Below are 25,667 nucleotides of genomic sequence, written 5' to 3' on the forward strand. Positions count from 1 at the left end.
CTAGTGTAAGGCTTTTCACTAAAACGCTTAACTTTTGAAAACTTAATTTTCTCAGTACTGTTACTTTCCTTCGTTTATGCCGGTTTCTCATTTGTCGTGTTACAACATTATGCTCTACCACTGTTTTTAGGTATATGAAAAAACGTTTTTTCGCTACCCCTCCTAAAAGCACAGAAATGACTGAACAGATCTTTGATATTCACTACTGTTTCTGAGAAACGCCTTTCCGAAGTGGACAATGCCTGTTTGTTGACCTATGTTGTTAGCTTAGCATGCTAATTGGTTAACATGTAAATTAGAGGCCATTCATTCTAATTTTCATTTTCATTTTTTTTATTTTGTTTGTTTATTTAACAGGGTCAATACACTAGGCATTGTTACACATAGACAACCGATGCCGTGTACATACGGCATATGGCGTAAAGCTAGTTTGCGGCCCGCGGCCCTGGTTAGGCTTTTACATAAAATCAAAACATTCAAAACAAACAAACACAATCATCACAAGAAACAAAGCAAATACAAATACACACATGTATACATGTATGTTATATATACCTAAACGCATCAACTTTACAAACAACTTCATAAAAATAACGTAACTAATCTAAAAAGACTCAATGTTCATGTCAAGACTTAATGTGGTTATTTTGCTATCAGATTAAACATAAGATACTTTATTGGCTAAGACAAGTTATCTTTGTATGCTAATCAGTTAGCATGCTAACTAAAGGTTTTGTGTGTTCCACCTCATATTGAAGTCTCTTCAGCAGTAAATCAATTGTGTGTCATGTACATAGCGCACTGTGATGAGCAATGAGCACTTGACCAGAAATTTGCGCGTTCGAATCCCGTATGATGTGATGTCCGAAATGTTACATATATGCCAAGCACGTTCAAGAATTTATATGACTGTATTGTACTTTTGGTTTGGGTGTTTAAATCCTTTGTTTGACAATATCTGAACCATTTTTTTCTATGTTCTGTTAAAACATCTTTTTAAATAATTTACATATGTCAACGTCTTAGGATAGGTAAGACAATTTGTAGATAGAACGTGTCACAACTTAAAAAGTAACTTTTAAAAAACACTAAGTTGTTTATTTCTGGCCTTTTCTTAAAATGAAACCTATTAACTAAATTCAACTTTTATAGCGGGGATTAAAGACTGTCATAACATTAGAGACTCTTTTGTTTGGGACCATCAATTGTATTTGTGCCTTTCACTCAAGTCTTTTTGAGATTAAACAACCTAAGCCAACTGAGTGGCGCACTGTGTAGAGCAATGTGCGTTATGTTGGAAAATCATTTAATCAAATCCTGTGTGGTGCAAACTTATACCATTTAAATTTAGCTCTGTCCATAATGTTGCTTAATTTTCCTGTGCTCAAAAATACATTGTGATAAGACAATGAGCACCTGATTCGAAATTTGTGGTTTTGATTCTCATGTGGTGTGTCATCATAGCAGATCATGTTGTATTTCGACTCAGCATTGCAATAATCTTTCAACCTCTTGTTATTATTATTTGGGGCAAAGCACCAAAGGTGCTTTAGCTTCTGTTGCATCTGTTGGTTTTCTTTTTCTTTTTTAGCTATTTTTTGAACTCCTGGAACCCATGGAAGTGCTTAACCCCGTTATTGCTGCTAGAATCTATATATATATCAGTATCAGTCGTGGTCCAATACGTGGTCATTTACATACACGTTGCAGAATCTGCAAAATAATTATTATTTTAACAAAATAAGAGGGATCATACAAAATGCATGTTATTTTTATTTAGTACTGTCCTGAAAAAGATATTTTACATAAAAGATGTTTACATACCAATCTCTAAGTCTGGTGAAGGGAATGTGATGATGTGGGGATATTTTAATTCCAAAGGCCAAGGGAACTTTTATCAGGATTTATAGTATCCTGGATCCTGGTATTTAAAAATAAAAATCTGCCTGCCTCTATGGGAATTTAACATAGGGGTGTCCTGACTTATGCCCCCTGTATTTTAAGGAAGAACATTTATTTATTTACAATACATTATGAATTCACAAAGAAAATTGGTGTCCTTAAAGGTTGGATTTTTCCTCATTGTTTTAATTAAGGCTTTAAGATCAATTTCCAAAAGATGATTTTTTATTCCTCTTTTTAGTCAACTTTAGCATGGATGTGTTCACTTATGCTTAGCCCTGTATATGTATGTGTATATATATATATATATATATATGTATATGTACATGTATACAGTATGTGTAAACTCGTGCTCGGTCGGCCCAAAGTCCGGCATCCGACCAGCACGGAAGGTGTGTTACTGTCTTTTCTCGTGGCAAAGTATTTTTGATTAAATTCAATACATTTTCTCATATGTATTAACTCGTTATTTCATCTGACTCCATAAATGAAAAAGGTTTTAATGATATCTGTGCATCGTTAAGTGTGAGCGAATGTTTTACTATTCTTTTTAAACTCTTGAATGAAAATAATGTCAAAGTCAATTAGAATAATCAAATGTAATAATTTATTATGTCAGGTAAATGTATCATGCCAGTTTCATAATCGGTTCAAAGATAATCAATACAAAACATCAAATGCTCTTGAATAAAGAAGAGAAGTGTTAACCCGACATTTAAGAAATACATGAAGCTGAGAGTTGGGCAACTTTCAGCCTCACGGGCTGATCTGAGATACAGAAAAGGCCCTGATTCTTTTGCTGCATTCCATTATATAGCCAGAACTCATTTCAAATGTAAACATGAGTTCACAGGGGAAATTCACCTGAATCACAGTCCCTGCTGTGCATTTGCTGACAATGTAATTTGCATTTGGAGGTTACACCTTTTGTGAGTAGACGACCATTTGCCTGAAAGTCACACCCTTTTGTGTGCAAGATATTTCTAAACTCTTAAGAACTTTATTACCTTTTGGTTTACTTCTTTGGGAACGAGACATTTGTACCAGTCGCACTGAGACATTTCAAATGATACCAAACATGTATAAACCTGTATGATAATTGTTCACATTAAAACCCTATAAATTTTGGATGAATTTCAGATGATATCAGCATGAGGGACAAGAAGTATTTAATCATTATTTCTTGTCAGTTCTCCATGGTGCATATAAACAGTGTAGAATTAAAGATATGTTAGTGTTGTTTTTATCTAAATTAGTCAACTTTTCCATCAGCTATAAATTCTCTGTTTCTGTGTTTGCGGGCAGTCGCTGGGTTCGACTGCTGTTTGGTCGGGAGTTTCCCCTGCAGGATCTGTTGGTGGTCTGGGATGCTCTCTTTGCAGACAGCATCACTTTGGACTTGGTGGATTACGTGTTTGTCGCTATGCTTCTGTACATTAGAGATGCATGTAAGTTAAATTCTCTCTCATCTGTGATTTGTTCATAACACAAACCAATGGAACACAAGATATAGATTTACTAAGGCGTAAATAAACTTTGGGTGTTCACCTTGGAGCTTTATGGATATCATGCAATACTTGATCAGTTTGTCTAGTCATAGCGCATCACTGCCACCTACATAACCAATCCAAACACAGGAGCTAATGACATGCAGATGAGTTGGCTTATGCCTATTGGCATTGAACATGTACATTTACAAAAGGCTCTAGAAGAAATGTATCAGTTTATTTGAAAGACCAGTAACTGTATCGTACCTGTGTTGTTCATGTCGTAGTGATCGCAAGTAACTTTCAGACGTGTCTCGGCCTCCTGATGCACTATCCTCCTATTGGAGACATCCACTCACTGCTCCTTAAAGCACTATTCCTCAGAGACCCTAAGGTACTGTCAGTCACACCCACTCTTTCATATTCACTTTTAGAGATGCAGTAGGGAGTTTTGAGAAAATGTTGACTTAGCCTGAAAATTTGAACAAGCACAACTTACAGGTCCAACCCCCTTACTCTCTGCTACGCTACAGCCCTCCTTCCACAGCTCCTCCCCCACAGCGGAGCCTGCCGTGAACGCGCAGGCTAGTAAGCAGGACCACCGATGACGGCGGATTATAAACAGTTATGGAACATTCACTAATAGGGGCGAAACATCAACAATATGCTTTACATTGACTATGGCCTGCCCATACTTTGACTACAAACTTGGTCCTCACATCATTATGTATTTTGCAATACATGTAGCAGCTAACTTTCTAACGTTGCACTCTTTCTATAAGTTATAAATAGCTAGTAAGATAACGTTAAAGGATTAGTTCACTTTTAAAAAAACTTTTGCTGATAATTTACTCACCCCCATGTCACCCAAGATGTCCATGTCTTTCTTTCTTCAGTCGAAAAGAAATTAAGGTTTTTGATGAAAACATTCCAGGCTTTTTCTCCATAGAATGGACTTCAATAGGACACAAACGTTTCAAGGACCAAATGACAGTTTCAGCGCAGCTTCAAAGGGCTTTAAACGATACCAGACGATGAATAAGGGTCTTATCTAGCGAACCGATCGGTCATTTCAAAAATAAATAAAAAACTTTCAGTTTTATAAGCACAAATGCTTGCCTTGCTCTGTTCTGTGATGCACGTTCGTGATCCTGTTCGAACTCGTTCATCAAAATGAACAAATCTTTTTTCGAGTCATTTCGTTCGTTGAATGAACCAAATGACTCCGAAAAAGACTCGTTCAAAATGAACAAATCTTTTTTCGAGTCATTTCGTTCGTTGAATGAATGAAATGACTCGAAAAAAGATTCGTTCATTTGGATGAACGAGTTCGAACAGGAGAGTCACAAACGACGGTACGCGCTCGCGCTGTGCAAGAGAGGGGTGGTCAGCGCGTACACGAGCGTGATTGACACTGCTAAGACATTCCTCCTGGCTCTGATTGGTTGTTTCTGACCGGGAGCGGTGTATTCCTGCAAATGGCTATTGGACCACAGGGAGGAGCCAGAGGAGCTTGATTTTTTCACAGATTATCTGTCTGATATTCTACTGTCAGGACATAATGACAGTTTTAACAAATATTTGTTTACAAAAGCTACCTACTGGAGTAACAAATACAAATTTTTGTAACAAATACAAATTTTGATTTTAATAATGTATTAGTAAATCTTGAAATTAACATTAACAAAGATTAATAAATGCTGTAGAATTGCAGTTCATTATTAGTTAATGTTAATAATCCTTATTGTAAAGTGTTACCCTTGTTTTTGTCATATGTCCCTTTTATATAATTTTAGAATAATCCACGACCAGTGAACTACCAGTTCCAGCAAAACCTTGACTACTACAAAACCTGTGGAGCCGACTTGGTCAACAAGACTCGGTATCTTGTGTTTTTATGCATATTATAACTTTGTGCACATATATACTATATATTATATTTATTTACAATTTAGAAACTGTTTTCTTTCTTTTTCTAAAGGGCCAGCACTAAAGCAGCACCTCTCAACATTAATAAAGTATCCAGTTCTCTCCTTAATTTCGGCCGGAAGCTCATTGCGCCGATGGGAAGCGGCTCCAGCGGTATCTCGCCAATTAACAGCGAGGTGATATCAGCTCCTCCCCTTCAAACTCATGTGCCACAACCATTGGCTGAGCCTCCATCATGCACCGCTCCGGCAAATATGCAGATCAAATCACAACCGCACACACAAACGCCGCATCAGCATCGACTGCTGAAGTCTGAAAGTATGCCAGTGCACCTCAGCAAAGGTGAGCACTCGTACACACACAACATTACAACCCCGTATGAATATAGATTGGCTGCATCCGAAATCACATACTTGCCTACTATATAGTGGTTGAAAAACCAAAAGAAGTATTTCCGAATTCACAGTACTCATAAAAGAGTAGACAAAAAGTTCCCTGGATGACCTATTACTTCTGGCGTGATTCTGCAGTGAAGTGACGTAACTGAAGCTGGTAGGTCACATGATAATGACCAAATGGCGAATGTAGTACATCCGGTTTACATTCATACTACACACATTCATACTATATAGAACGTACTTTTTTAGCGGCCGTGAAGTAATTACTTATTCAAAATAATTACCTACTCAAGAGAGTATGCAATTTCGGACGCAGCTATTGTGTTGATTTTACCCATATACCTCCAGAATTTATTAATACATCAGGGTGCATGGACTATTATGTGAATGTGTACATGCATGTGCTGTGACAGAATAGGTGTGTGCTGTAGCCTTACTCTGCTGTCTGTTAGACATAGGTCCTTGCGGAGCCTCTCAGATATCTCTCCCTTCCCAGATTCAATCTGATACCCCAGGTAACTGCTGCATGCGTGCTTTAATAATGCTTTTTTATATTATTCGGTTTTTGTATGTTTCTTTGTGTGCTTTTACTGTAACGTGTCCGCTATATAATGCATGCGTGTCTGCTTTCAAATAAACTTGGTGTAATCATGTATTTTGTAATGAGTCATGCTGCTTTTTGCTACCAGGCTTTTTCAGTTTAAAAAAAAAGTTCACCCCAAGATAAAAATGATGTATTTGTATTAATTAATCCAATTAAAAAAAAATATATATATGTAATTTATACTACCATTCAAATGTTCGGGGTCGATAAGAATTTTGTTTTAAATGTTTTTGAAAGAATTCTCTTTTGCTCACCAAGGCTGCATTTATTTGATCATTAATACAGTAAAAACTGTAAAGTTTAAATATTATTATAATTTTAAAATAATTATTTTCTATTTGAACGTATTTTAAAATGTTATTTATATATATATATATATTCCTGTGATGGCAAAGATGAATTTTCAGCATCATTACTCCAGTCTTCAGTGTCGCATGTTCCTTCAGAAATTATTGTAATGTGCTGATTTGATGCGAAACAACAATTTTTTTAGTATTATCAATATTAAAAACATTTGTGCCGCATAATATTTTTGTGGAAACAGATACATTTTTATTTAGGATTCTTTGATTAATATAAAGTTCAAAAGAACTCTTTTGTAACTTTATAAATGATTTTACAGTAACCTTTGATCAATTTAATCCATCCTTGCTGAATGTAAAATTTCTTTAAAAAGGCGGGGGAAAAAACGTCCTGTGCCCCAAACTATTCGATATCGATTAGTAGTGTAATTATTCTCTGAACTTTTCGTATCCGTGTTTTGTTAGTTCTCTTCATAGTCCAAAGAAAATCCTCCTGTTTTTAAGGTCATGTTTTGTTTTACTTTTGCTTTCCCTGTGATTTACTGCATGCTGTGTGATTGTGTCTCAGACTCTTCATGCTATTTATCTAGCTTGTGATTTTTTTTAAAAAATTGTTCTGTTATCTTTGGTTGTCTGTTCTCATAGGCTGCCTGATATTAACTTTTGTTGATGTCTATCTTGCAGGCCACACCTCCAGGACCATTAGTTCCTCCCCCAGCTCTGAGAGTTTGTCTGGTGGACGGGACCATGCAATGTCTTCCCCTCCTCTCCCTGTGTCCACGGGGCGAGACTCCAGCACATCATCTCCGCCTTCCTCTGCCACGAAGAAAGACTCTTTCTTTATTATCAGTCGCTCCCGGTCCCACAGTAAAACTATAAACAAGAAGGATGCGGTAAGCAGCAAATTTAGTTTTTGCTTTACCATTTGCATTCCCAGGCTCTCATTTTGTGTCCATTCTTTCTTCATATAGCATGTAAATTTCTTGGGGATTATGTTGTAGCTCCGGTTAATGTTGTATTTTATAGGTGCTACATGTATTCTAATTTATGCGTATGTATCCTTACACAGGAGGAGCTGGAGGCCCAGGTGTCATTTTTACAGGGTCAGATTAATGACCTAGAGGCCATGAGTAAATATTGTGCCAAGATGATGAACATGCACATAGGTGAGTCACTGAGCCAGTCACTCACAAACACACTGGTGATGGAATCGTAATGATTGTGCTTTGATTAATGGACAGGAAAAATTCAAGATGTGATACTGCAGGAGCATCTGGAGAAGGAAGATGAGGTTCTGGTGTCACTTGCTGGACTAAAACAGGTATGACTCAGGTCTCCAGTTTGCAACAAAAAACCTGTAATAATAAGATAAACACTAAATATTGAATATATATACTGTATATAACAATACATTTTGTGTTTGTGAAATTAAAAGTTAAAAATATTCCCCATTTTCAATCAGTGTTCTTCTCACTTAAAATAATTTTGGTAACATTTTAAAATATGGTCCCATTCAAATGTTGAAATTAACCATTACAAAAATCAATAAAATGCTTTAAAAGTATGTTTAGTTTTAGTAGTTAAAGTCCCCCCTGTGGTGAAAATCAAGTTTTTAATGTTGTCAGGGTTCTCAAGTCTCACGCATTGGCTGTGAGACGCACGCAATTCAACCAGTTCACACGCTCACACGCCACACCGTGTATTTCTCACACTGAAAAGGCAATGCCAACCAAGTTGTCCTGCAAGCTTTATATATAACGTTGTATACGAGGCGCAGGCACACAAAGTGAAGTTTCCTGCCGCCAGCACGTATCTCGGCCAGATTGCTTTCGTTGCTAGGCAACATAGATGCGCGAACACACGGAAGTTGACGGAACATTCTCGGCCACAGTATGTTCGTTACTAGGTAACATTGCGCGAACACATGTTCTGATGGAGAAGGTAAGTTGGAAGAAAGCTTGTCTGACATTTTTAGGCTAGAACATTTAATATATAGCCCATCGTATACATTATTATTGATGCAGTCAAAAACTCTACAACTACTTTGCAACCAGGCCAGAAGCTTTGGCTCAGTTTGGCTAGCTTACGCTATCTGAAACTAAGGGAAACGTTAGTGGGTATGGTAAGGAATGAAAATGTATTTCTTCATTTTATTTTAAATAATATATTATACTGTATTAATAGTCTTTCTAGTTACATTAAGGCTACATGTATTAAAAGCAGAGTGCTCTTGGTAATATTTTATATCCTGTCAAAACATATTTACAATTTGTAATTTTTGTATATTTGTAATTTTTAAATATAACATTAAAGAGTATATTTGATGTGATGAATTGCTCTGTCATTTATCAGATTTAACAATTGTTATAATTTCAATTAGTGCTGGTTAATTATGAACAATGGGTAAAATTGGGGGGCGGGGATGGGTGGGCGCGGGGCTCCATTAGGGCTCCTCCCCTGACCACATGTGATCTCACTTCAAGCTTTTGGTAAAACTTGAGAACCCTGTGTTGTTTATATGTCTATGTGGTGTTTTTAATATGCTTTAAGACAAACCATGTGCAAATTTCTGTCAACAGCATTGCTGAGTATTTTATACTTAAAACTGCCGTGTAAAAAGACGGTTTGAAATCGCTGGTGATTCTTGCATCACAAACTACCTTGCGACCAATCACGTCACGCGGGGGGCGGTCTTTAGCATATCATCATTACTTTGCTGCAAAGCGGGGGAGTCTCAAGATAAGCCAGGTTATGTGTCCGACGTTGTAGAGTGTGATGCATAAAAAACATTGCCATTCTGATACATCGACTTGTAGACGAGCCTGTATAATTCACTCTTCCACTTCATATGAATCAGTTTTTGGTTCAAACATATATAGCTGAATTAAACCAGTATTTCCACTTGCCATGGACAACTTTACTGTAGTAAATGCACAAAGTGGATCTCTGAGCGGTGTGAGTGAGTGGAGGCGGGGCTAATTTGCATATTCATGGCCCCGCATATAGTAAATGAATCAAGGGTTTGAGTTAAATTCAAGCTATTTTAAGGCATGAATCAATTTTTATTTGTCCAGGAATATGTCATTTTGGTGATCAAAGATGAGTTTTAAGGGATACAATTGTTGAATACAGAGGGACTTATAGAACAAATAATATAGGACAAATAGAACCTTATTGTAAAGTGTTACCACATAATTTTACTGTCCATTTATTGGTAAATAACCATCTAATAACCACAAAATAAACTCCTTCAAGGTGATTCTAAATCTCAGGGTTTATTTTGCAATTAATAATTAGCTAACTGTACAATTGATCTTACATGTATGAGAAAAACAGTTATCTAAATGCAATTATAACACACTATGCATTAATATACAAATATAATTAGAGGCCTCTCTTAACCATATTGTCCCCAGATCAAGGACATCCTGAAGGGGTCTCTCAGATTCAACCAGAGTCAGCTAGAGGCGGAGGAGAATGAGGAGATCTCCATAGCAGACGATCACTACTGCTCTAGCCAATATAGTACAGTAAAGGACCAGAGTGATCCAGACGCAGCTGGTTCTACAGACGGACAACAAGCGGTTCCAGAGCGCTACGACCACCAGGAAGGAGACATTGTAGCAGAGAAAGAGGAGGAGGAGGAGGAGGAAGTGGAGGAGGAAGAGGAGGAGGAAGAGAAGGAGGAAGAGAAGGTCAAGGTCTTGACCACTGACAAGGTCCTCACAATACCAGAGCCCCAGGTTAGAGATGATTATAAAAAACAGTTTTCATGTGAGTAGGTACATGCACATTCTAAAAACTCATTTCAAGGTTATACTTTAGTAAACCAAGATTAGGACCATGCAAGATTCATTTTGTGACAAATAAACACATGTATTACTGTAAAAATAAAAAAGTATTTTTTCCCCAGTAATATCAAGTTAAAGGGAGTACAACAAATTATTTATAAATACTTTTACAATCTTTATATTCATTTTATTTGCATGTATTTCATTTGAGTTACATAATGAGCATGGGGAGGCTGGCGGATTCATTAATTGTCATAGAATAATAATGATTAGGCTAATAAAATGGATTTTTGAAATGGGAATTTATATGGGATTAGCTTTATGGGCTGTCAATCAATAAAAAAAATATTCAAAGCAGTGCTATTTTAGTATTATTAATATACTACTATAATATTTATATATTTATTTTGAATTTGCTTGTATTTTTATATTTTAGTTATTTTTCATTATTATCATTTTATAATTTTTATATTTCTATTTAGCTTATTTCAGTTTTAGTTATTTTAATACTGAAGCTTTATTTTATTTTTGGTAGTTGCCAATGCAACATTTTATAATATTTTTGGTAGTTGCCAAGGCAACGTTTTATAATTTTCATTTCAGTTTTTCATCTAATATTTGATTTTAATTTCAGCTTTATTTAAATAGTTTTAGTTGATTGTAATTGGTATATTTTTAGTTTTAGCTCCAATTCAAAGTAATAACATACTGACTACATGCAGATTAATTGATTACATATAAATATACTGCATGCTGAGAAAAAACCTCCATATGTTAATGCAATTCACCCAAACACCAATTTCATACACACTTTGTATCGTATTAGGCCTCTGAAGGGAGAAACTGGGATGACTACATCTTGGTTTCACAGGACGACGAGCCATCAGAGAGTGAGGAGCAAAGCATAACCACCACGGCTCCACTCTTTAAGCATGTACGAGGCCTAAACAAGGCGGATTTTCAAGACCCTCTGATGGGGACCACGTCTGGGTCCTCCAGCCCAGATGACGGCAGCACTCACAGCAAGGACTCTGACTTCACTATTGTTAATCCTACTGACCTTTGAACCTTGATTTACCCTAAACATGACTGGACTCATCATTAACTCTTAAGAAACTCTGCTGGACGTTTGCACATATGAACTCAGGCTGATTGTCTGGTGTGCCCCCCCATGCCCTGTAGCTCAATCCCTAAACCACACATTCTGTTTCTTAAATCCTGGACCTCTGGCTGTGTATTTAAAACCATCCTAATTCAAAATAACTCTTTTCTTTGTGCTCCAAATGTGAGGCCCTGGCCATAGATCCTGTGCTCTGTTACATAAATGTGGTATCTAAAGCCATAAAAAGCAGCCTCTACTTTAATGAGATTTTTCATTCTGTTATTTTCTTTGAAAATGTCCTAAAGGTTTTGGACCGCATCTTGAAGTTTATGTAGAAAACCTATATTAGTTTTCTTCTAAATCAATATCCTGTGAAATGCATTTAACAGGCACTCTCTGCCTCAGATAAAAGCTATATTCTGCTTCAGTTTTCCCTCTATCTCTGTCTCTTTTTGGGGGGAACTGGCTTTTGTGATAAGGACAGAACATTGACAGATGCTCAATCTAGTAGTAGAGAGCACCTTTTTTATGAAATGGACTGAGTGTCTCTCATTCACTCTCATCTTTATTGATTTTCCATGAACCAGTGCCTGAGCAGTTGTCCATTTTTGTCTGTTCTTTTTTTAAGATCGAGATTTTAGCCCATAGACCACGCCGTAGTCATTTGTTAAATTATGGATTTTTCTTTCTTTCATATTTGTCATAATTTTTAAGCCGATGATATGTGAAGCTTTTATGTTCTAGTATTTCTCTGATGTCATTAGTCTTTTGTTCCCGTGGTAACTGTGTATTGTTTTGCACATGACACGAAGGATGTTTCTAATACTGATATCCTATTAACTCTGGATGAATAAAAAGCATTACTCTTGTCTAATCCAAATATCTGTGCACGCTACAGTTTCCTTGTACCCTGATGTTATATCTAGCCATTTATTTCCCTTTTCTGTGGAGGAGACTGCCTTTAAACTACCTCCACATAGTCAACACCGGACATAAGGTTAGCCAGAGACAGGGTTTAGATTAAGTCAAGATTAGGCTTTAGTACAATTTCTGGGCATATAAATAGCTTTTATAAACGTGCCTCCGAAAAAAAAATACATATTTTAAGACATGTCAATGCAATTTGCTTTCAGTTGAAACAGCTCAAACATTTTTGTCTGGAATAGGTTTAGGACTTGTCTGTAAAGAGGCATATGACCTCAAATTCAGTCCAGGCAGGCAGCTCATGATTTTTAAACACGACATCTAGCGGTTAGTTATCGCTGTAACAACATTTGCTCAATAACAGTGAATAAACTAGCATTACACCAAATTGTCTGTCAAATTCAGACAAAATTATTACATTTTCTCATTTAAAAACTATTTATTTAGCAATTGAAATGCTAAACAAAGTTTTGATATCCTTTAAAGTTTTTAAGGTCACAAACTTTTAGACCGTACCGAAATGGATTAGGCTACATTTTAGACTCTATACAATCTGCCATATTATTTAAGAAATAATTGGAGTATGTAATGATTGAGATTTGAGCGATTACATTTTTTTTTTAAATCAATGTTTGTTATTCCGTATTGACTTTAAAATTCGCCTTATTTGGTATGTTGCATTTTCCAATTAGGACTGAGAATGGGTGTGGCGCTCTGATGAGACTCCAGGCTAGCCAGAAGCAAGGACCCAACGAGCCACTCACTTCATTAACTTATTTTGTCATTTTAATGGTTTTACATATGGTAAGTAACAAAAGTAGTAATAGTAATTGATCGTTTCATATTTCAGCCACCATCTATAAAGTTCTATGCTGTTAATATCGAGTTGAATTGCTGTAAAGTATATCACGCGGTAAATTCGCCATCAAAGGAAATCAATTCAGACCGTCGGCCATTAAATTATGTTCATCTGCCAGGAGAGCACAAATGTTCGGCTAATTAACTCATTTTAGGCTAAATGCCAAGATTGCTTAATGAAGAAACATGAAAACTTCGTGTATGAGATCGATGCGTTTTCGGCCGCGTGTGGTCGAGCACTTTGAAACTTCTTCATCTAACGTTAGCATTTCGGTTGACTATAGGGTTTATTTTTAGCGAATCGGTAACGAAACGTAAGGCCTTAACTTAAGTTACTTTAAATCTAAGATGTATCAGGGCGTAAAGTTACCCCTGTGCCTTATATGTGGGCTATATTCACAGGTAACGTTAATGGTATTTTGAATCATGAGCTCATGTTGTACTTTTTACCTGTTCGTTCTATTGTTAATCATGTGTATTGAAAATGTTGTAAAATCCACAGGATATCCAGAAGCACCGTCAGGGCTTTCCGTCCTCTCTGAAGCTGTCTAACGGCTATATTTTACCTGAGGGCAAGATGACGCCCAACACACTGTTCGTCGGCGGGATTGACATGAAGGTAACATAATGGCGTTGATGATAAACTGAAACCGCCGTCCTAATGTTTAAACTGGTTCATTGTGGTTCTAAATTCTATCTACAATTCGATAGTTTCTATCTAACGTGACTCCTCAAACTGATCCCCTTTTCATAGTGGTGGACTTTTTTTTTTCAAGTATCAGTATTTTAGCCGAGTACTTTTATTTTGGTTAACTTTTTACTGCTTTTTACTCCTCTACATTTTATAAAAACGTTCCTTGTTGTTTCGAAGAAATTGCCACTCCCTCCGAAGCAAGAGCGGTATCAGATTCACAAACGAGCTGATTCATTTCTGATAACCGAATCTATGTTCGGAACGGCACACTGACTCACTGCTTACTGCCTAGTACACAGAGGTGGCTAGAGTATCCAAAAACTGTACTCGAGTAAGAGTACAAGTACTTATGGACAGTGTTTTGAAGGATACTTTCAAAACGTATTTCGTTACAGAATACATGCCCAAAAATGTAATTTGTAACGTATTCCGTTACGTTACTCAATCTGAGTAACGTATTCTGAATACTTGGATTACTTCCACATTGAATTGCATTTTAAAAGTGTAGGAATGCGGCCATCAATTCCATCAATTCTGTTCCAACTGGCTGAATGTGTTAGGCCCATGTCTTCCTGAAAGTGCAATATATTATAATTTGCTATAGAAGAACAAAGACTATAAGTGTATGTTGCGGTCACCGATGAGGTGGTGATGCGTTCATGTAACATGTAAAGGTGGCGCTGCCAATAAAGCACCTAAAAGCGGTCACAAAGAACCGGCAAAAGTAATGACTGAATATGTTAGTGTCGTCTGCAAAGATGAAGTTGATGATGACTCGCGATCTTCGCAGCACTCTAGTGAACGCGCCGGAGAGAAATGCACATTTCATACGTATTACATAAACAGAGAACAGTCTGTTTTCTTTCGTTTTGAATTGTTCTGTTTAAAAGTAGACATGTCTGTGAGACAAGTAGGCTAGCCTACCTTACACGCTAAGTTTCGGTTCATTTATGAGATGAGCCCCAGTTCACGCACCAGCACCTCCATGCCGTGATATCTATTGTCTGCTATATTTACTACTTACTTATTAATTCCAGCCAATTTGGTTGATGAAACATTGATTAAAATTAAGATACAATTAATACAAATCGAAATTAACTTTAAAGAAAGGCTTTGTGCATCTGTTTGATGTCTCTGTGAAAGTTTTAAAGCAGTCTTTTAGTGCCGCTTTCAGAGTGGTCACGTCCGTAACATTGTTTTTTCCTCATAAATGCGAACAAGAAAAATAAAATAAAATGAATATTTTATGTTCTGTGGAGATCCAACCTTTCTTCATCCGGTGGGTATTACTTTTGGTTTGCGCCGTGTAGCCTAATTTACAGAAGTACTAAAAAATATTTGGCCTAAAAGTTAAATATTTTTTTGTCACGCATGTTTATTTCCCTCATATTAAATATAAAACTCATGTGTAGACAGATATTTTTCTAATGTCTGGACTCCTTTATTAAGAAAGTATGGATATACAAACAGACGTTTCGATATATTGGTATTAAATGACATTTGCAGTCAAAACTTGAAATATAGGCTACATTCTCAGAAAATGCATGTCCATAACGCAATTGCTAAATTTTAAATAATTATTACGCAACTAGTTTTGTGGTGTATGTCTACGTAGCTATTTTATAATCTTAACTTCAAATAATACTAATAGTAATTTAAAGATGTGGTGGCATTGGATCTGGACGGGAAGGATAACTCTGGGAGTTGTAAGGGGTGTGTCGCAATTTTGCCTTCTCGAATGCGATACAGGCTCGTGGATCTGAGTGTCGCGATTTCGGTTTCATATCGCATATTGTTACAGCCCTGTAGCTAGTAGCCTACCTGATACAACTATAAAATAGCAAGGTGACCAGTAAAACTACAGCAGACGACTACCCCTGGCTAATAAAAAAAACTAAAAAACTTTAAGATGCTTCTTCAGGTTGGAGGTGGAGTCTTTGGGCGCTGAAAGGAGGATGGTTGCTTGCAAGCAGAGGTTGCACTGCACAGTTATATTTGTTCTCCCTTCTCTTTCTTTAATGTGAAATGCTGTTTGAATTTCCAAGATAGAAACGCATTCTGGCCCTGGCTCTGTTGTTCCGGATCCTTCTCTACATCTAGCTCCTGCTGCACCTCTTCCGACTCCATTGTGAATGATCACGCAAACTGCGCATTTTTTTGTTTTCATATTGGGGCTTCTGGGAAATGCATGGAGTTGCCTTAATTTATTTAGAGAGTGAATAAACTCACAAAACAGAAAAGTATCGTTATGTAATCCATTGATTTCAACAATGTAACTGTATTCTAAATACCAACTATTTAAATTGTAACTGTAACGGAATACAGTTACTCATAATTTGTATTCTGAATACGTAACGCCGGTACATGTATTCCGTTACTCCCCAACACTGCTTATGGAAATATTTACTCAAAGTAAAAGTAATAATCCTTGTAGTTACTTGAGGTAAGAGTAAAAATTATACAATTAAAAAATCTGCTCAAGTTGCTAGTTACTTCGGATCATATATGTACCCTATAAAACAACAATACAATAATATGTACATTTAGATATTGAATTTAAATGATTATCATAATTGGATATCTTTGCAATAAACACAGTAGGACTGCACAATATTGAGAAAAAAATAAATAAAATAATATATATAACTGGGGATCTGTTGTTTTTTCCCCCCAATGTTTTGCTGCCCTACTGTTTATTGCAAAGATATCCAATTAAGGTAATAATTTAAAATTTTTTATATATATATATATATATATGTGTGTGTGTGTGTGTGTGTATGTTACGATATAAAAACAATTTCGCCAGATGATTTGAATAGCTCTTTGAAAAGAGGGATTGTAAGGGATCTGCATAGAAAATAATAAAGAAATTATAAGCACAGATAAATACAATAGAAGAAAGATACAACAAGGTAAATCTAACAGTATTCTGGTACAGAAATTTAAAGTGTAAATTGCAGGTTAAATTTTTCAAGATAATGCAATGTGCTTATTAAACTTAAAAATAGGAATCGCCCACCATTGTTTTGTATGTTTTTTTTATACCAAAATGCTTAATATAATATGAAAAGTTGGTACTTTTTACAGTGGTTTAAGCACTCCCTCTCCCTTCCACTAGGCTGGGCATGACGTCATAAAAGGGACTCCAAGCCTAGAGTTACTGTAGTTCACACCGCCGCCGACTTGAGCTTCCAAAGCTACCGGAAGTCATTCATTTTCAATGGAAGCTGGCTTCTCTCAGCTGCAAGGAGCGTCAAATCCATCGGCGTCGCGTTTTGGCCGTATTGAGCATCAATCAGAAAGTTGAAAGTAGCTCAACTTTATGGTAATGAGCTATGACGCGGTTCAGCGGCAAGCTGCGTAAAAGCCAGCAACCAATCAGAATAAAGACGTCCTTCACTCTGGCTGATTCCGGAGAAACATACCATGTAAACTTTCGTTCCTACCAAAACATTAGTTCTGAGAAAATGGAGGAGAAGCTAATCATCACTGTTGCTGGGTTTCTTATCATTTATGATATCACATTGTTTGCATATAGATAACGGTCCTGGAGGGTGTCATGAACCCAAAATCTCCGAGTCCGACATCTTCTCCGCAAATACAATACAGCAGCACCAAACACAACAACTTCGCGATTATCCATGATCCAGTGATACACGTTTGAGAATGAGCGCAACTTTTATTTGAAAAATTTACGAACGCTCGTTTCAAGTGGGAATACAATTCATTTGCTCACGGTAACACTGATTTGACCAATTGCACTAATGCAAATAATAATGCTAATAATAATAGCTAATTATTCTTTTTTCCCCCCGATCAAATGTGACCAAAACGGTTATATAAATGCTGTCATTATAAAATGTTTCTTCAATATATTGCTTGTTTTTTCTGTTTATTACATTTAATGTTGTGACACTTCTCTTCTCCCTGCTACGTCAGAGTGGGCAAAGCGTCAACAAGCTTCCCCGTACTTTTTGACAAGGGTCCTTGGCAGGGCGGCCAGAGCTTCTTTGTCGCTCAAGTCGGCGGCGGTGTGAACGTACAGTTACCGTTAGTCTAATGGCAAGTAGGCTAGCAGTTATATTGGAGACCTAACTCAGCAAGCAAAATTGGTGTTGATGAATGAAATAACTCAATTGTAAACATACTCGTGTGTGTGCTGGCTATGAGATTAACGTGATTCTGCCTGAAATGAGTAAGCTATTCGCAAAACAAACGGGTTCATGCAGCAAGCGACAAAACCAGGATGCTGCGTGAGGCACGTCAGATTAACAGATTATTTGATGATAATTTTTACTTTTCACACCGTTTTAAAAATAAAAACAGACAGTACAGTATACAGTACTCATAACTTCAAATTTTATTATAATTGTATTTCATATAATATACAATAATGTCATTTTTACTTGTTATATCAAATGTGATAATTGCTAGTACATTTAAAATATCAAAATATGACCCCCATACAAATTTTAAATGAAATTACAAATTTTAAATGAAATAACTATGTCATAATATTGTGAGATTTACAGCATTATGGACACAATAGAGAATGAATCGACATTCTCTGTGATCGATTCGCGCTTGGGTAGCATTTTTCGACAAGGCAGCACAAATCGTCTGAACACCGGTCGCTGTGCGGGTCGAGCTGCTTCCACCAAAAGGCGTTCACCTCACGTCAGCACATACTCTACACTGCTGATTCCATTGGGTGGCATAGCCCACAAAAACACCTGTCAAACACAGCGATAGGGACATCGATCTCTTTTTTTCTTTCTGACAATGAGAATCGATAATTAGTTCTGATTTAGCATACGCAATATCGCGTTCTGTCTGCAGATGCCAGCAAAAGCGCCATTGTTCCTGTGCAGTGTGTGCTGTGCATCTCTACAGCTCTGATTAGGACTACTAACACCCTGTAAGTAAATAATGTCTTCAGTCTATTCAGTCTTGCTATTCTACATGACGACAAGATTTTGAAAAGACTTTGGCTTGTTCCCTAATATTATCCGGGTTAGCACCAGGTTAACCTAGGCTAGCTCTATCTACTCACCATGACACCTGGCCAACCCTCCACTCATTTTCCTCACACCAAACATTGATAACTCTTTGAGGGCCATGATTTCTGGCAATTTCCTCCCCTCTCTCACGCCTAACTGGTTCAAAATTGTCCATAGTCACGCCACTAACAGTAGGAATCCAGCAGAGTAAGGGTTGCTACTCCCTTTTATGACGTCATCTAGCCTGACTACGTCAGACTTCATACTTGCGCTCAATTTCATTTCGCTTCTGTACTTAGTCTGAGACATCGACATGTCTCTCAGTTTTCCTCCGGCCTGAAAACAGCCAGCCAATCAACGAACAGAGGGCGGGCTGAGAGCCGTGACGTAGACGCTAAGCGCCGAGTTTAAGATTGGGGAAATCGAAAATGACCTCGGATATGGAGACACAGGACGCAATTCGCTCTGTTGTGGAGAATATTCCTGGCATTTCCAAACTGAAGGCCGAACAAGTGTGTTTGGTAAACATTTTGAATGGAGGTGATGTCGTGGCCCTACTCCCGACAGGTTTTTGTCATAGACTGTAAAAAAATATGGACGTAGTGTCCGTGACGTCACCCGTAGGTTTCTGAAGAGTGCTTTTGAAGCCTAAAGTAGGCAGGGCCAACCGTCGCCATCTTGGCATCGCGTCAACTCTCGTCACTCCCGGATAAAAGAAAATGGGCAAAGAGGCGGAGCGTGGGTGGAGCTGAGGTACTAATGCTATGCTACTGGCCTCGTGCTAAAGTGACAGCTGAATGTAGAAGTAAAGCCAGTAGTTAAAGTTCATGTTTTTGGCCTTCAAAATACTATAATAATTAAAAGACGTAACTAAAAGTGAGACTATGTGTATCGGGATGCATTATTATTCTGCTAGTTAAAAATGTATTATCATGCAGTAACTTACAATATTGCTCTGAGCTTGTGCGTGTGACAGTGATTCATGCGCATACATGTCAGTCAGTGCGGCATCGCACGTCAAGTTCATCAAGAGCTTTATTCAGTTCAGTTGATTTTAAAATCTGATTTTGGCCGCTTCTCAATTTCTCAAATGGGTTAAACCAAAAATATTACCTCAGAAGTTCAAGTAAATGCACTAGAAATCCGCGCTCATTCAAGGGTGTGTATCTATTGCATGGACGGAGAGAAAGCACTGACACCTGCAGGATTTTCTCACGGTACTTTTTATTTAACACTTAAAAGTTTGAGAGCAACGGTACCGCATAACGAGTGTAGCCTGTACAGTATACTCCAAAAAGCAACGAAATTGTCAGACATCCATTAGTGCATGCGAGGAAAACAACTGGAAATACAACGCTGGTTGTTCTCTCCATACTCGACACCGACGGAATCCAACGGCGTGGGCAAAGGTATAATGCGTGTATTAAATTGTATGAAATAATCCCGAAAAAAGCACAAACACTGCAGAGATGGCAATTATGCAGAACTTTAAGGCTTAATATAATTTAAACGGATGAGGTGTAAAAAAATTCACCCCCCTCACAGTTGTCATGAAGGGCAAAATTAGCTATATAGACCAAAACCACTTTTTGCTCCAGGCTGTAAACATATTTTTTTCTGCTGTAAAGTTGGGGATTTTAACATGGGGGAGATACAGATTTGACTCACTTTTGCAGCCTGCCTCAAGCGGTCAGTCGATGAATTGCAGTTTAATTCACTTCCGTGTTGGTTTCAAGAGAGAGACGGGGAGGTTGCCGCTTGGTTTTTGTAAAAGTTTAATTTATCAAATATTACCGTAGTGGTGGGGGAAAAAATCGATTCTGTTCAGTATCGCGATATTTTGCGCACGCAATTATATCGATACAGTAGCGCAAAGTATTGCGATATTTAATTATAAAATTATCTGTTTTACTTTCCGGTTTTCTCAGAGTTTACTCTGATCATTTACATTTAGGTATTACATCCACAAGGTGGCGCTTGTTGCGGTGCTTTGTTGTCGTACATTCGACAGCAAATTCAAATGAAAATGGCTTCAGTATTACGGTTGTACACGACGCTCCGCATCTTTCAAATCGAAAGTGTGGGTAAATTTCGGTTTTATGATTATTCTCAGGTTTATGTTACTCTATTATGTCTGCTTTATGTTACTCTATTGTATTTAAATAATTTTAAGTTATGTGCTGAGAGCTCAGTGAGTTTTGTTTGTTTCATATTAAATATTACCTGCTCGGTCTTGTCTGTCAGCGCGTTGTCATTGTCCTCTATTTTTCACTGCTTGAGAACATGGGTTGAAATCGCCCTCTAAACCCTCATTCAAGTTAGGCCTATTCCCTAAGTTAACGTTAGTCCACTAATACTGTTCACTTGAAGGAGTGAATGAAAACGAGTGAGTGACAGGCGTTGAGCGTACATAAGCTGTACATTCGTTAATGCAGTGCAATGTGGGACAGAGACGCGATCTGACACGCGTCCCATTTTCTCACAAATCTCTACGTTTATTTAAATAATTCAAGATTGATCTTATGAGAACACTCGACAAAACTGACATTTTGGCATAATTTGTGTGTTATGGTTTATTCAAGCCCGAAAGAGAACTTGATACTGACGCGCGTCGTGTGTGTGTGTGTGTGTGTAATACAGGCAGGATTTAACGGATACTGCGTAATTGCGTTAAACATTTTTAACGCTTTAAACTTTTTTTTTGTTTTTGTTGCGGTGCCGCGGTGGGCAAGTGATGAAACCAGTGTTGCAATTCAGTGTCCCGAATGTTCAAGAACAAGTTTTTCAGTTTTTGCACTTCAGTTAATGTGTAGAAGATAATGTTTACAGAATTAAATGTGACATTTAAAGTGAGGTGAGCTGTCTTATTTTCCTAATTTTTTGTAATGCCTTTGAATAATATGGGGGACGTGAATCGCAATATCGCAGAATCGAATCGCAATACTTGCTGTATCGCAATATATTGAGAATCGCAATAATATTGAATCGTGGCCCAAATATCGCAATACTATCGAATCGTCACATTTTTGCCAATTCCCACCCCTATATTACCGATTGTCAGCGAGAACCTGGGGAGGCCAAAGGCCGGCAAGGCGATAGTTGTGATTGTTGTCCCCTTGGTTGCTTGCACTCATGGAGGATCAGGTTAAGGAGGCAGCAAAACTCGGTCAGCCATGTTCACTCCGGTATTTCGCTCGATGGTTTCGTTTTCGCATCATACATGTTTACTAAGGGTGTCACGATTTCAATTTTAAATCGAAATCGATCGAAATTAATTCATAAACTCAAAAATCGAAATAAAAAATGGAATCGTCGATACTGCCACGACCCCATATCGCGCCCGTGATGGAAAGTTCGGATCCTTTTACTGACTCTATTGTTCAATCTCGTTCATCAAAATTAACTAATGTTTTTTCTAGTCATTTCAGGGGCTTTAAATGTTATACTTTTAACAGGCAAATTCCCCGAACACATCCACCAACGCAATCTTGATCATATTCTGAATTAAGAAATCATTATAATGCAGTCAAAAGTAATTTACAGGGAACATTAATAATTACTTGACCTTCCGAGTCTTTTGTTAATTTGTCGCGTGACAGAGGCAATGAACGGATCGTTCATGAACGACTCATCACGGCGCTGGAAAAAAACACACGTGTTGAAAGGCTGTGAGTCCTCTAACTTGGATTCTATGCCCGAGCCCGAACTTGGCCGATATTTCCCGTCACTATCCTCGGGCCGGGCTCTTGATCTATAGACGTGCACTCCCAACGCAATAGTGCGGCGCGGGACTAGATTTGATGGCCGAGTGCGAGCGCGGGCGGTAATGCACTCACTCTGTGTGTGCGGGAGAATAAAACGATTCGCGGGACTCCCGCAAACTAGAAATATCTATGAATAAAACATATAAAAACTAATACTTTTTTTCATCTGTTGGAGAAAAGCAACAAGAACAACTAAAACAAAATAGAAACGATTTACAGGCCAGAGTTTCTATTTATAACATGTTTGCAGCGTTGAGCGATTTAGCCAATCACAGACATATGTGTTGATTTCTTAAACGCAATGACCAATCAGAAGCATTTAAGAGACTCTCCTCACCGCTCAAAACGGACTTTTTGTTCAGTGCTGAATTCTGTAAGCTGGCAAATCCTCTAATTATAACAAACAAAGTGTAGGCTATATATTATGAAAGATTCATTGTGCAGTCAGCTTCACCGATAATAACAGATGTGTGAGATTGCGATGAACTGATGTCAGCTTTTTAGGAGCAACAGCAACCTGTGCTTAAAAAAAAAATCGAGAATCGAATCTAACCGTGACCTTAGAATCGAAAATGTAATCGAATCGAGGATTTGGAGAATCGTGACACCCCTAGTGTTTACAGTGGAAGTTCGATGCGGCTGAGCTGGCGAATAACACGCGTCATAACCAAACGTTATCAGGGTGTCCGCGGATCCTTAAAGTCTTAAATTAGATTTTTTAAATTTAAGGCCATAAAAAGTCTTAGTCTTATTTTCACAAATGAAAGTTCTTAAATTTTCGATGACAATTTGAATAAGACATATCTAAATGTTTTCCAAATTAAAACTAATTAGCGTACTTTTTTATTTATTATTCGTTCTTTGTGGATTTGCTTGTTCACGTGACATTTTGCATCACATGCGCTTCAGCATTACTTCTTTCTCCTGCACGCGAAACAGCTGGAGAGAAGTTGGTCAATATCAGTTCAAATGCCTAAACCAGCCGTGGTACCAGTACACAAACACAATCAGTAAAATATCATGTACAAATTATATATTATCAACAAAACTTTGAGAATAGACATTTTTGTCAATATTGCGCACCGCTAATGTCAGGTATTAATTTTTATTTCTTCGAGTCTTAAAAAGGTCTTTAAAAGCCTTAAATGTGACTTTAAAAAGTGTGCAGATACCCTGGTTATGTGATTTGGCTTACCCCCCCCCCCCACACACTTTAATATACACATTAATTGGTTGTGATGGTTAACCTGCAATTTACACTTTAATTATCAAGTGTAAAATAAGTACTTACTGTATAAACTTGTGTTGCACGATTAATCGTATCGCGATGTCAAGCCTATGCGAAAGGCTGCGATTTTATTAAATAAATGCATGTGTGGACATGACAACCCATTCACTCTGAGAGCTGTTTGCACATTTTCTACAGCGCTAATAAAAAGACCAGTCAGTTTCGGTTTAGGCTGTGGCACGTATGGTCACACCGTGACTTTTTCCGGTGTGCAGCGTATTGTTACCAAAATTATTGTTTCGATACCAAGTCAAGAATTGCGATTTCGATACTTTTCCTGAAAAGGGAGAAACACTCTCAAATATCATTGCTGTGCTTTATTTTCAAACCGGGACAACATTCTAATCGTATAACAAACTAGTGTTGTCACGATACCAAAATTATGACTTCGATACGATACCAGAATAAAATACCTCGATACCATGGAAAAAAAACGAAAACAGTAAAAGTAACTGAAAAATATGACAGAACTTACAATTCATTGTTTTATAAATGTAAAAAAAAATGTTGTTCCTTCGCTGTTTTTTGACCATTCCCTCCCCTTTATTTAAATAAAATAATAATAATTAGCAAGTGCCAGTGTGTACATCCTTACAAAGATGTTTGCAACATTGACATTATTATCAATCATGTTAACATTTGCTAACCTTTCACAGTTCTGAACAGGTTGGGATGACCAAAATCTTATTTCATGAAACAAGTTATTTAATATTTTTTTAATGTAATTTTATAATTACAATATAGATATTTAATTTAATTGTATCTTTGTTATTAAAAATAAGCAAAAATCTAATTATAAACAGTATGACAAATACTATGAAACATAAAATAAACAGTGCTTCATTTCTTTTTTGAATGCTACTGTTAAATAGATTTAGTACTGTAGCTGAAAAAAATAAAGTCCTCTCTATAAATTAACTATAGACTTATTATTAATAAATAGATGCATTTATTCAGTCAAGCATTGGGTGATTATCTATTTTCTGTTGTTTCATTAACATTAATTACACAGAATATTAGGCTGCTGGTCCGGCCCTTTAAGACCTGCACGTAGGCTACTCAATGGAACATACCATTTATTTTTACAAACTGTTTACATTCCCTAAAGATATACCCACTGCGTTTACATGAATACTTGCCAGAACGTACTTTTTTTATTTATATATATATATATATATATATATATATATATATATTATTCAATCCAAATAATCCACGAAAGACAACTGAAGTCGTGGTTGCATGCTCTTCTCCATTTACTCACGCAGAGTAAAAAATCGCGAAGCAAAGAGGACACTTGACGCCAACAGACTAAACAGAGGAGGTTACTTTTGATATGAAACAAATACTTAGCTCTCAGATTCTGTCATTTTTATTACAAAATTCAAACAATGGCGTTTTGGTGCTTGTAAATGTGACAGATAGTGGTTGTGAACCGAACATCTTACTCTTTTACTAGTTAATAGTAAATAAACACAAATTAACAATAGGTGTGTTGAGAGATACAGTACAACTTACCAAAATGTTATGCCTCATGCATAATATCGATCAATCAGTGTTTTTCCATCGCGGAAAGAGGTCAATAAAACAACTGGAGAACAATGTTACATAATGTTACCTCAGG

The 25,667-nt window shown here is 37.1% G+C and overlaps 2 protein-coding genes across 10 annotated transcripts in view; both read left to right on the forward strand.

Moving 5' to 3' along the window:
* The window catches only part of tbc1d5 (TBC1 domain family, member 5), a 29,238-nt gene extending 16,843 nt beyond the window's left edge, over positions 1-12,395 (forward strand). For 4 of the 8 annotated variants that reach the window (XM_077195446.1, XM_077195448.1, XM_077195445.1 and 1 more), the window contains exons 14-23: positions 3,208-3,350; positions 3,677-3,783; positions 5,186-5,271; positions 5,371-5,660; positions 6,169-6,231; positions 7,307-7,515; positions 7,692-7,788; positions 7,864-7,943; positions 10,039-10,365; positions 11,240-12,395. In XM_077195446.1, coding sequence (XP_077051561.1) covers positions 3,208-3,350; positions 3,677-3,783; positions 5,186-5,271; positions 5,371-5,660; positions 6,169-6,231; positions 7,307-7,515; positions 7,692-7,788; positions 7,864-7,943; positions 10,039-10,365; positions 11,240-11,479 — 1,642 coding nt within the window. In that variant the 3' untranslated portion in view covers positions 11,480-12,395. The remainder of the gene's footprint in view (positions 1-3,207; positions 3,351-3,676; positions 3,784-5,185; positions 5,272-5,370; positions 5,661-6,168; positions 6,232-7,306; positions 7,516-7,691; positions 7,789-7,863; positions 7,944-10,038; positions 10,366-11,239) is intronic. The other 4 variants (XM_077195452.1, XM_077195450.1, XM_077195451.1 and 1 more) reach the window with 2 other exon arrangements.
* A 744-nt stretch (positions 12,396-13,139) lies between these two features.
* dazl (deleted in azoospermia-like) overlaps positions 13,140-25,667 on the forward strand; it is a 72,546-nt gene continuing 60,018 nt past the window's right edge. Inside the window, exons 1-2 of one of the 2 annotated variants that reach the window (XM_077195478.1) lie at positions 13,140-13,243; positions 13,800-13,916. In XM_077195478.1, the coding sequence (XP_077051593.1) occupies positions 13,157-13,243; positions 13,800-13,916 (204 nt within the window). In that variant the 5' untranslated portion in view covers positions 13,140-13,156. Of the gene's footprint in view, positions 13,244-13,294; positions 13,700-13,799; positions 13,917-25,667 lie in introns of those variants that run through there. The other variant, XM_077195479.1, reaches the window with a different exon arrangement.

The sequence above is a fragment of the Siphateles boraxobius genome, unplaced genomic scaffold (assembly GCF_051911475.1).
Source record: "Siphateles boraxobius isolate OS27281-9 unplaced genomic scaffold, OSU_SipBor_1 33, whole genome shotgun sequence".
Lineage (NCBI taxonomy): Eukaryota > Metazoa > Chordata > Actinopteri > Cypriniformes > Leuciscidae > Siphateles > Siphateles boraxobius.